Raw genomic sequence first — 12,500 nt, forward strand, 5'->3', positions numbered from 1 at the left:
CTCTGAAATACGACATGGCTGCGAGGCCGAGCCTTTCAACACGCCGCTGCGCAGCACAGCGCCCTGCCTCCCTCCCTCCCTCCTCTCTCTCGCTCCCTCCCTCCCTCCCTCCTCTCTCTCGATCGCTCTCTCTCTCTCTCTCTCTCTCTCTCTCTCTCTCTCTCTCTCTCTCTCTCTCTTTCTCTCTGGCACTCTTCCTCACACACGCACACACACTCGCGCCGATGCGCACACACATACACACAGAGGAGAAAAACCGCCTCCAAAACAAACTGGGTTGGTTGGAGCGAGGCGGGCCCTCCGCTGGGATTTCTCCGGCATTCTTCACACACGGAGCCTCTCCGCGCGGGCCTTTTGTTTGATTTATTTCGGATTCCTTCCCGCCGCGGCACGTCAGTCCCGGCCGGAGCGAGTGTGGGATAGCTTGGCCCCCTTTTCTACGCAAAACCCATGCGATTGCGTGTGATCACAAATGTATGGGTCTGTTTTTAAGTTCTCCCGTATTGAACACGTTTACAATATTATGTCATTACAATGAGGAGGTTTGTGAATTGTTTTTTTTTTTTCCACCAATGATTTTTGGCATTATGGCCTGCATGGAGCATGTCTGTAGACATTGACCAGAGACGCTCGGCAGTTTTCTATTCCGTTTTAATTAGCGCACCTTTCCAGGGTGATTTGTGGGTTATTAACAGCCGAGTTCTAAGTGGTTGCGCAACTGTGGTTGCCTAAGGAATATTAATTCTGTGGTGCCGCTACTGAACGCGTGTCTCAAATGTAATCGCTCTGGGCATGTGAGCCTTCGTGCGTATCTGAGGCGGCAGAGCACAGTAGTTGCCGTGACACCACCATGTCACGCCACTCCGTGCTCCGCAGACGTTGTACTGCCCAGTTCTACCACCACATAGAGTGACGGGGCAAGAGGGTGTGTGTGTGTGCACTTGCGGCGACACACCCTGACTTTGTTTTGTCACCAGCGAGAGCTGCTGCCACGCCTGAGTAAATAACAGCCTAACAGCCTCTCGACTCTCCCGGAGCCTGCTGTCGCATAAGTAGCTCGTGCCTCGACCACGCACGCACGCTCGCTCGCGCGGCAGCTCTTTTTTTTCCTTTCTTTTTTTCTTTCTTCACTCACTCCCCCCATGCATCTAGGCCCCTGCATTTTTCATGTGCGTTTAGTTTTCTGGTGCTTGTCGCGGCACATGAAAGGGGCCTTCCCTCTCCTGTGTGTCTGTGTGTGCGCGGGCGGGCACACATGGCTCAGAAGCAGGCGGGCGGCCCGCGCCACAAACGCCTTTTAAATGTTAATGAGACCGAGCCGCCGATAAAGTCTTCACGCGCTCTCTCCCTCTCCTGCTCTTCCTTCTATTACCTGGCTGTCATAATTAACGCGTAAGTTCGGGGAGGGAATATTCCATTGCAATGAGGGCGGCACACACACGTCCATGGCCGCCTCCTGCAGGACATTAGGAAGGCTAATATTTGTCCTCTTTCGCCAAACCTCGGAGACCTATTTTTCAGATAGCCTTGTGAACACACTTTACCAGATGCCCTACAAAGACAGGCTACACACACCCGCGCGCGTTTTTCGCATGGCTTCTTTTTGTCAGTCGTTCCCTACTCCTAGCTTTTCCTGTGGAATCATAAATGCCATTTCCTGCGCACAGGTTGGCTTCGCTCCTCGCATAGAAATGCCCGCTCCACCGCAATAAAATGCTGCAAGTCTCCTCTATCAGCGTAATTCCCACTCGTAGACTACACAAGTGTTTTCAGTTCTCCCCTTTTACAGAGCTTTTTTCCCCCAAGAACACTCTCATTTCCTCTTGATGTTAAAGATAATGTCCTGAAGGAATATGCGCTTGGCTTAAAACCCCGTTTTAAAATCTTCTGATTATTGAATTGGATTAAAGCAAAATACCAGCCTGTGCCGTCATGTTTTGTAGCCTGTTCTTTTTGCAAGAACATTAGTTCTATTCGCAGTCTTTAGTTTCAGCGGAGTCATGTGCGTGGATCCTGATAGGTGGTCGCTCCGAGGTTTTCCTGGAAGAGGGAGGGACTGTTGTTATATGGATCAAAATGTATTGTGTTGGATTCATAATGTACTGTTGTTTGCAATATTTGTGGTCTAATATTATTTATTATGAGTTAACAGCAGCATAGGAAGTGTTTCTCGGGTTACTCCTAAGAGAAGGGGTTAAATGTCCGCGATGGTGCATTGATCGCAGTTGAGTTTAGGAAGGCGTGTAGGGCAAATTAAAAGCGGGGGCTGTGTGAATGAAGGAAGGAGAGCTGTGCCACTTTACTGGGGGAAAAATCCACGAGTCTCCGTATTCTACTGCCTGCAATAACAGCCCTTCTCTCCTCGAGCTATTAAACACTGCTTTATTGTCTGTTTTAATGCAACGCTTAACTCCAGAGGCCGGGAATATGCCCCCCGTATTCCGATCGAGAGGTCCCCGAGGCAAACCTGCCGACTCTGATCCCTTTACCACGCGCCATTGGAGAGCTCGCCGTTTAGCGGGAGATTACCTGCTTGAGCAGAACCATCTGACTTTTGGAAAGGCAACAAGTGAGACGGAGAACGTTCGCAATCGCGTAGCCTTTTAGTAATTGAGGGGGAGACAGAGTGGCCGACTCTTAGAGCACGTTTTGGCCTTCACAGCACGGCTGGCGGTCATGCTAATACGAGCGGCGGTGCTCTCTGTTAGGGCTCGTTAACGGCTCTGCGCCCATGGTTCTCCTCGTTTATGCGCACCCCTCTGCTGTATGCCGTATCCTGGATACGGGGTCTTGGGAAAGCAGGCAGCGGCGGGTGCCTGTAACACACGAGTCGGCTCTGAAAGAAGAATAGCGCAGCGAGTACGGCCCTGGGTTAAAAAGAGCGAGCGCCGAGGCACGGTCACGCCACCTGAATACTAATGTTTACATTCATCTGTTGACTGAGCCCTCAACCATCTCTAGCGCCGCTTCCATCTGCTGCGTTTGTTTGTTGGTTTTGTTGTTGAAATGCTAGACGAGCGCGGCGTGACTGAGACAGGAATGTGCTTGCCGCCGCGGAGGTTCAGAGCTGGCAAGCGCCGATTCTCCCACTCAATGACAAAATGGAGTTGTGTTGACTTTAGCCCATTTAGCCGTGCTCAATGCCGTTTGCCGGTGGGGTTGTCACCCCGCACATTACATTCCTAAGGTGATGCAATGACGCTGGATTTATGAGATGTTTTTTTCCCTTGTCTTAGAGAAACATTGGGTCGTCCTATTTCTGTTTCTTTAAATGACAAGACAACCAAGGCCTATTTCTCGTTTCCTTTAAACAAACAAAAAAAAAAAACTGATGTGAGACATGTAGGGATGGGAACTGCTGGAAGCTTGAATTTTATTACTCAGTTGTCCAGATATATATCCATGTGTTCATTATGGACAGATTGAGCTATTTCAAGGCTTGATGGTGTCAGGAAAGAGGAAATGATTGAAATTATGAATGCTTTTGGTGGTAGAGGCTACATTTGCATAGAAATGGGAAATCTGTAATCTGTTGAGAACCCCCCCCCTCCTCCCCCACCACCACTATCCCCAGCCAATGCCCATCTCTTCAAGGAATGCCCAACAGTCAAAAAATGGCAGATTCATCTCCATTAATCCACGTCTGTCTTGGTCACCTTGGCCACACCGTGAGTGACCTAGTCCTTCCGGCCAGTGTCTAAGGTGCTCAAATGCTCCATCCCCAGTGGGGGCTAGCTCAGCGGATGTGTGAACTCTCCACTCCAGCAGGCACTGTGACGACCCACCTCAAATGGCTCACAGTCTGACCAGCAGTGTACTGACTCTTCAATCTCCCCAGCCACTCTAACTGGTGTTCCCTGTGTCTTCTCCCTCTCTCTGTGTGTGTACTGGTGTTTCCTGTGTCTCTCTCTCTCTCTCTGCTATCTCTGTGTAAGAGGTAACCGGTGTTCCCTGTGTCTTCTCTCTGTGTGTTTTTAGGAGGTTGTCCTCTACTGCCTGGAGAACAAGGTGTGTGAGGTGAATCACCGTGACAACGCTGGCTACTGTGCCCTGCACGAAGCGTGCGCGCGCGGCTGGCTGTCCATCGTGGAGCACCTGGTCCAGCACGGGGCAGATATTAACTGCAGCGCACAAGATGGAACTAGGTATGTAAGACACACATACACACACACACACACACACATTCATTCACAATGTACACTTAAAAAAGGTGACAACGTACTCACACTACATCTAAATACAATGCTTAAATACTGGTGAAGACACTCAAAAGATTTTTCTTGCACACATGTCTGCACAGAAACACACACACACACACACACACACACACACACACACATACAGCTAGAACAATCTATGCGAAGAACTGGCTAGTAAAAGGTTTGTGGCAGTGAGCAGATTGAGCCTACATGACACTGCTCATTTGAGAACAGTATTCTTTCCTCACGTCACAAATGTGTGTGTGTGTGTGTGTCGGTGTGTGCGCACGCAAGTGTTTGTGTAGCGTCGGCTCCTGTGATTACATGTTTTGTAATTATGGGTTAACAACAACAGGAGGCTTTCAGAGTCTGGGCTAATTAGAGACCAGGATGCAGATTAGGGAAAAAGAGCTAAAGGCGCAGCAAGAGTTCCTGTCCGACGCGCCGTGCAGCGCAGCGCAGACCCTCCAATCGATTTCATTAGATGCTCAGATATACAGGACTTTGCTCTCTTTTTTTCCCCACCCTCATGAATGATTAAAATCCCAGTAATGGCCATTAATAGTGTTTTGCCATGCGCGATGCTAGGATGAGCCAGCGCTAATGGAGAGGGAGAGGGAATGGCTGTTTTAGATTTCCTGAAAATACGGGAGGATGGAAAAGTAGGAGTCGTATTTGTTGGTTCCATTTCTGTGATTGATGTTCTGTGGTTAGATTTTTTAAGTTTTTTTCATTTCATTCTTTTTTTTTTTTTTTTGAAAGAGAGAGAGAGCTGTTCAAAGAGCTTTGTGTGTGTGTGTTCGTATGTGTATTTGTATGTGTGTGTGTTTGTGTGAGTCATAACCTCCTGAAGGCTTTGAAGTGGTGGCTAACCACATTTTGCGTGTATGTGTGTGTGTGCACGCAGGCCTCTGCACGATGCGGTGGAGAACGACCATCTGGATGTGGTGCGGCTGCTGCTGTCGTATGGCGCTGACCCCTCATTGGCCACCTACTCGGGCCGAACCCTCCTCAAGATGACCCACAGTGACCTTATGGAGTGCTTCCTGACTGGTGAGGCTCTCGGCTTTCTCCTCTTGAGTTAAGCTAGCCTGTGTGCGCTAATGCTCTGCTGAGTGTGTTTGTGTGTGTGTGTGTGTGTGTGTGTTTCGTTCGGTATTGTATCTATTTATTTGTGTTTGTGTGTGTGTGTCTGGTGGAGAGCATGTGTGTGACTGCCGGTCAACAGACCACGTCTCTTCCTAGAATCCCTTCAGTCTGTGTGGCTGTGAAGCGGAGGGAGGGGGTGGACTGGCTGGCCTGCTTTGCTTGGCTATCTGGTTACTAAGCAACAGCTGGAGTTGAGAAGGTCCTCTGGTGCTGGCAAATCGGCTTGAAAGCTGAAAGCAGATTTAGTTTTTCCCCCCTTTTTCCAATGCGCGGGTGTTTGTGTGCCACCCCCTCCCCTGTTGTTATTTAGAAAGGCCGGCTGGTTTATTTGCTTAGCAAGGCCGTGATGGCGACAGGCGTGCTGATATTAATCTGACTGGCGTGTGGAATTACCAGCTCTGGGACTCGGTGTAAATTGTATGGCACTGGGGTCTGATTTAAAGACCTGATTGTATGTGCGGTAAAGAGAGAGAGAGTGTGTGCGCGTGTGTGTGTGGTAAAGAGAGAGAATGTTTGTGCATGTGTGTGTGTGGTAAAGAGAGAGAGAGAGAGTATGTCTGTGTGTGGTAGAGAGAGAGAGAGTGTGTGTGTGTGTGTGGTAAAGAGAGAGTGTGTGTGTGTGTGTGTGTGTGTGTGTGTGTGTGCGTGTGGAGTAAAGAGAGAGAATGTTTGTGTGTGTGGTAAAGAGAGAGAGAGAGTATGTCTGTGTGTGGTAGAGAGAGAGAGAGTGAGTGTGTGTGTGTGTGCGTGCGCGTGTGTGTGGAGTAAAGAGAGAGAGAGAGTGTGTGTGTGTGTGTGGGGCCGAGTCTCATGGTCTGTCTGTCTGCCTGCACGCTAGCAGGAACACGCTAGAGCATTTGGCAAAGAGGAACTGTGCTAACAGTGTGTCCAGAGGGCTTTCCCATTTTCTCTCCCTCTCTCTCTCTCTCTCTCTCTCTCTCTCTCTCTCTCTCTCTCTCTCTCTCTCTCTCTCTCTCTCTCTCTCTCTCTCTCTCTCTCTCTCTCTCTCTCTCTCTCTCTCTCTCTCTCTCTCTCTCTCTCTCTCTCTGGCTTTCTTTCTGTCTATATATCTGTCTTTCAGTTTGTCCTTTTGGTCTTTCTGTTCAAACCTCTCCTGTGCCAGCCGCTGGGTAATTTCGTATTCCCTTACGTAGACACTGATCCACCTGTATGTAGCATCAGCAGTGTATCAAGCCCTCCCCCTCCCCTGAGCATAGCACTCCTGGGCCGGGTCTGAATGGTAAAAAGAGGATCAGGTTCAGATTGCTAAATCTTCAGTTCCCCCGCGAAGCAGCGGCCTATAGTGCCTCCTCTATAGACCGCTCAGATCCACCCTCGTGTCCTGAGATGGTTGTCCAGCCAGTCCAGGCGCTTCCGTTAGCTTGGCCACTTACGTTTAAACCACAAGGAGTCTGTGGTACACTTCCATGCATTTATCATTTGCATGCATTTGTGCAAACTGTGATAACGACTGTGCTGAACTAGCCAAGGCTCTGGAAAGGTGAAGCTGGATTTGTATTGCAAAGTATCAGACTAGAGGTCAAGGCTAGAGGTCAAGGCTAGAGGTCAAGGTTGTTCTCTCCTTCCTCATTCTCTCTCTCTTTCTCTCCTCCCTCTCCCACTCACTCTCTCACATGCACGCGTGTACACACACTTTCCGTTGTTTTGCCCTGCTGTTTTGTCTCTTCTCTGGAACACATTGTTTGTATGTTGTCACCCATTGCGGTCAAGGCTAGATTTGTTCGTGTCTGGCCTGGATATGAGGGCTGTGTGTGTGTGTGTTGAAAGGAAGGACCCAGAGTGCCTAGAGGGACATTCTTGCTGCTGAGGTGGCATTTCCACCCTCCCCCCTCTCTGTGTGTGTGTGTGTGTGCGCTTGCCTGTGCGTTTCTCTGCAAGAATTCTGGGAGCCGGTCGTGGTGTGAACTACAACAACAGTCCAGCCGGGCGTCACGCTGAGAGGCCTAGGAGAGGGGAGAGAACGCAGAGCCAGCAATCTGAGCACTCTCTCTCTCTCTCTCATGCTCTCTCCCCCTCTCTCTTTTCTCTCTCTCTCTCTCTCTCTCTCTCTCTCTCTCTCTCTCTCTCTCTCTCTCTCTCTCTCTCTCTCTCTCTCTCTCTCTCTCTCTCTCTCTCTCTCTCTCCTCTAATCACCATTTCCTACTTAGCATTTAGAGCATTCCCTCCCCTCCTCAGTGCTGCCTGTCATTTTCGAGCTGCCGACAGCCCCAGCCATCCTGCTCCACTCCTCTACCCCCCTCTCTCTCTCTCTCTCCCTCTCTCACTCCCCTTCACCCCCCACTCTCAAGTGCAGATTGTGGGGCGCTCCTCTCTAACGGTATGGAGATATCCAGATCAGAGAATTCCAGCCGGAATGTCAAGTGCCCCGTCTGGCTCTCCCGCGCTCTGAGCTAGGGGTGGGGGGTGGTGATGGTGGGGGGGGGGAGAGATTATATCCAGTGTCTCTGTCGCCTGCCAGCATCGCCGTGGAGAGCAGCGGATGGGGGCGGGGTTACCAAAGCCTCAACACGGGTCACTCAGGCCAAAGCTTTTCCCAGAGAAACAAACGTGGAACTAATTATCATTAGTCATAGATGACGATGGCTGTACCCACGTCACTCCGTCAGGGAGGAACAGTGCTGGGGTGGAGGAGGATTGGGTGGGGTGGGTGGGTGGGGGGGGGGGTTAGTGTTGCCAGGTTTGGTGTTAAGGGCGTAGTGGAGTTTGGTGTGTGTGGGCGTTACAGGTTTGGTGTTTGGGGCGTAGTGGAGTTTGGTGTGTGCGAGTGTGTGGGTTAAAGCGCTGCTGATGTTTTGTGTGTGTGTGTGTGTGTATGTGTTTAAGCGCTGCTGGTGTTAAGGTAGTGGAGATTTGGCGGGCTGAATTAGGCCCAGATTAAGGTCCCGTGGCGCGAGCCTGTCCTGGAGAGACGGGGATTGAGTGTGTTTGTGTCGGACGGCTCTGCTGGGCGGGGGATTAGGAGAGGCTTGTCCTCGCTGACGTGTGTAATCTGATGCTCCTTGGCCATCGGGAGGTGGAGATATGCTCCACTGCTTCCCAGCCATGTGGGCTAACCCTGTGTGTGTGTGTGTGTGTGTGTGTGTGTGTGTGTGAGTGTGTTTGTGTAGGATCAAGGTTGAGGTAGTGCGTGTGTGTTGGGTGATAGCGGTACGGTGCCGGGCTCATAGACAGGCTGCTGACCTCACACTGTGTGTGTGTGTGTGCTCGTGTGTGATAAATGCAGACTGAGGGTTGGGGGTAGGCAGTCACATGTCAGAGGACCTCCCTGTCCACTCGAGTCAGCCTCTGCTTGGGTTAGTGCCGACAGAACGGAGGGGAGAGGAGAGGAGGAGGGGGTGGAGGGAGGGTGGAGAGGAAAAGAAGGGGGTGGAGGAGAGGACGAGGAAAGACAGAGCATGAAACGTAAAATGAAAAGCAAATGCGCTGGAAATGACAAAAGGGGAGGCGATCACAAGCGAGGAAGGACGCACAAGGAAGTGAAGGAGAGAGCAGAGCGATTGCGCAAGTCTCTCAGCCAGCGAGCGAGAAAAAGAGGGAGAGAAAGAGGACAAGCAGAGAGAGAGAGAGAGAGAGGGAGAGGGAGGTAAATCAGCGGGCTTGTCCCGATGCGCTGTCTGCCCGTCTGATTTACATCCCCTCCCCCAATTTGTTCTCTCGCTGTGGGAGCCTTCTAATCAAGCGCTGCGTTCTCTCTCTCTCTCTCTCTCTCTCTCCCTCCCTCCCTCCCTCCTCCTCTCCCTCCCTCCCTCCCTCGCTCCACTCCGTGCCGTTACCGCTGCGTGCGGAGGGGTTTAATGAGCGCCCGCGGTCTCTGGCGGAGTCGTTAACGGCTGCGCTGGCAAACGCCGCTGCCGCTGCTGCTGTTGCCTCTGGCAGCGTCAGCTCGCGCCAAGTGGCAGCTGCCCTTGCTGCCACCCCGGCTCAGCCTCACACACACACACACACACACACACACACACACAGACGGGCTCAAGCTCGCACACACAGACAGAGGCAGACATTAACAGAGGCACACACACACAGACAGGCTCTGGCTTGCATACGCTACACTACCACACAAAAAAGCAAGAGACACACATACACACACACACACACTGCAGGGACAGGACATTGGTATTCTGTGTGTGTGAGTGTGTGACCCCTCCTCTGGTGGAGTGGTGTGAGCCTGCTGTGACTCGGCTGCATGCGGCGTGTGTCGGCAGCCGTCCCAAAGCTTGTGTGTGTGTGTGGCAGCGAAGAGACTGGGAGAGAATGTGCAGGCACAGTAATCAGAGATAAACGCTTTGAGCTGGTGTCTCAGGAGGAGGGGGTGCGTGTGTGTGTGTGCGGATAACGTCCTCTGACAGGCTGTGTCTTGCGTCAGAGCGTGCCTCCCTCCATCTCCCGAAGCGCTATCTTCATCTCTCTCTCTCTCTCTCTCTCTCTCTCTCTCTCTCTCTCTCTCTCTCTCTCCCTCTCTCCTCCTCCTCTCGCTCGGCTATCAACAGGAGATGGATGGAGAAGGGGGGGAAAAACAGCAGTTTAGAAAGCAGTTTCTCCTGAAGTCCCGTCTCTCTTGACAGACACACTCTTTCTGTGCCCATCTCCCCCTCTCTCTCCCTCTCCCTCTCTCTCTCTGTCTCTCCTTCTCTCTCTGTCTTTTTTTGTCTCCCTCTCTCTCTGTCTGTCTCGGCTCAGTCTTGTGGCACGAGTCCTGTTTCTCGTGCGTGTTTTGTTTTTTGTCTGGTGTTCCTCCTCCGTGCTCGACTGCCTCCCCAGCGCTGGGTGATTTCGTCTCTCTCATTAGTGCTCCCAGCAGTCTCCCCCAGTCCTGCTGCTCTATTCTGCCTGTGTGCTGGGATTCTCTCTCTCCTTCTCTCTCTCTCTCTCTCTCTCTCTCTCTCTCTCTCTCTCTCTCTCTTTCCACAGATTACTTTGCAGACCTACAGGGCAGAGAGGATGATGACCCTGGACTCTACTGGGAGTTCTATGGCAGCGCGGTGTGTGGTGAGTACCCCCCCCACTCCCACTTCCTCATTTATTCTCTTTTTCTGGAACTCTCCCACACACACACACACACACACACACACACACACACACACACACACACACACACACTAGGTGGGCTGTACAAAGCCAAGAGGTGGTGGTTGGAAGGGGAGGGAAGGGGTGGGGAGCAGAGGGAAGAGAGTGACAGACCCAGAGGACTCGTGTCTTCTCACACACACACACACACACACACACACACACACACACACACACATTCTCACACGCACACACAGAGAGACAGACCCAGAGGACTCATGTCTTCCAGAGCAGTTCACGTTGATCGAGACAATAAGTGTTACACACTGAGACCACCACCAAAGGCTTTGCCTGCTTCTGCAATTGATGGGTTCGCTCCTTCTAAAGAAAAACAGATTTTCATACACACACACACACACACACACACACACACACACACACAGATGGAGCAATACATGAGACACAGAGACTGTTGTTTGGAAATAGTCTCGGATTGGTGGAGTGGTTGAAGAATAGCTCTGAGTTGGCAGGGGAATGGTTAGTGCATAGTTTTAGGAATGGTGGTTTGGAAACAGTGTTGTCATAGTGATGGAGTAGTGTGTGAATTGTGGTTGGCTGCCTATGGAATTGCTTATGCGCTGGCCAGAGTGATAGTTTGTTGATTGGTTGGTTTTTTACGTGTCTTGGTGCTCTGGCACCATGCTGGGAAGAGACTCCAAGAGGTTGGATATCGGTGATGTGGAATGAGCCTCTTTCCAGCTGTCCAAAAACAAACACCACGCTACTGCACTGTTCCCCAGATTCCTCGGATAACAGAGGAAGAATGAGCAGAGAGATATAGATGGAGGGAGAGAGGGAGGGGAGGAGAGGGGGGGGGGGGAGGGAGAGGGGGAGGGGGAGTGACGCCAAGGCTGCCAGGGAGCCTGTCTATTTTTGGGAAGCACGTTCAAGCACCGCCTTGGAAAAAACTCTGGCTGTAAAAGCAGCGAACGAAAGAGAAAAAGAGGGAGAGAAAGAGAGGTAGAGAGAGAGAGGGCCTCTATTAGAGCAGTCTCCTCTCCCTCTCCTCTCCTCTCCTCTCCTCTCCCTTCAAGGGCTCACCATTGATGCCAGCACTCACTGGAAAGACTGAAGAGCCCCCCCCCCTCTCATTCTCTACTTTGCAACACTTCAGACTCGATCTCCAAACTCCTCAGCCCTCGGACACTTCAGCCCTCGGACACTTCACTCCATCTTTCCACAAAAACACACACACACATTCTCACACGCACGCTTGCACACGCACACACACTTCCTCCACTGCGCTTGTAAATGAAGGACAGATTTAATAGGGGGAGCGGTTGTGAAACGTAGCGTCTCTGACTTTGGCTGCCTTACTGCGGGGGAGAGCTGTCCGGAAGGTTCCGTCTTCTCACTGAGCCTCCCCACACCGCACCACTCAGTCCAGAGAAAAGTACCTGGCTCAGGGTCACGAGAGAGAAGGGGAACAGAGGAGGGGATATGAGAGGAGGAGAGAGGAGAGAGAGGGGGGGAGGAAGAGCCAGAGCGGGAGCGGGAGAGGAGGAAGAGGAGAGCGAGCGAGAGAGAGAGAGAGAGACACCAGTACAATGTTCACTCTGTGCTGGAAGGCTTGAATCCCCGTCGCCACAGATAGGCACCAGCCCAACCCACTGCACATGAATCACACATTCTTTTGTGTGTGTGTGTGTGTGTGTGTTTGCGTGCGAGCTCGTGCATGCACATAATCTTTTCAGCAACCAGTCTTGAATGACTTTTTGACCCTGTTTTTCTCTCTTTCTGTTTCCTCTCTCTCTCTTCTTTCTCCCTCCCCCTCTCTCTCTCCTTTCGTCTGCTTTGTCCTTCAGAGTCGGCAGAGGACGCGGCGGCCTTTGACGTGCTGGCCAACCCTCCTGGCCCCGACGAGGATGACCAGAAGGAAGTGTTTGAATTTGAGTTCTCCGACCGGCCCCTGCTGCCGTGCTACAACATCCAGGTGTCCCTGTCCCAGGGGTAAGCCCTCCCTGCTGTCCACACACACACACACACACACACACACACACACACACACACACACACACACACACACACACACACACACACACACTCCTCCACCGTCTCCACATCATT

At 51.7% G+C, this 12,500-nt stretch overlaps 1 protein-coding gene across 1 annotated transcript in view; it reads left to right on the plus strand.

Moving 5' to 3' along the window:
- The window catches only part of bcor (BCL6 corepressor), a 46,748-nt gene that overhangs the window by 29,689 nt on the left and 4,559 nt on the right, over positions 1 to 12,500 (plus strand). Inside the window, 4 exon segments of the mRNA XM_048234582.1 lie at positions 3,979 to 4,145; positions 5,107 to 5,252; positions 10,278 to 10,355; positions 12,239 to 12,383. Of these exon segments, the coding sequence (XP_048090539.1) occupies positions 3,979 to 4,145; positions 5,107 to 5,252; positions 10,278 to 10,355; positions 12,239 to 12,383 (536 nt within the window).

This window comes from Alosa alosa, chromosome 23 (genome assembly GCF_017589495.1).
Source record: "Alosa alosa isolate M-15738 ecotype Scorff River chromosome 23, AALO_Geno_1.1, whole genome shotgun sequence".
NCBI lineage: Eukaryota > Metazoa > Chordata > Actinopteri > Clupeiformes > Clupeidae > Alosa > Alosa alosa.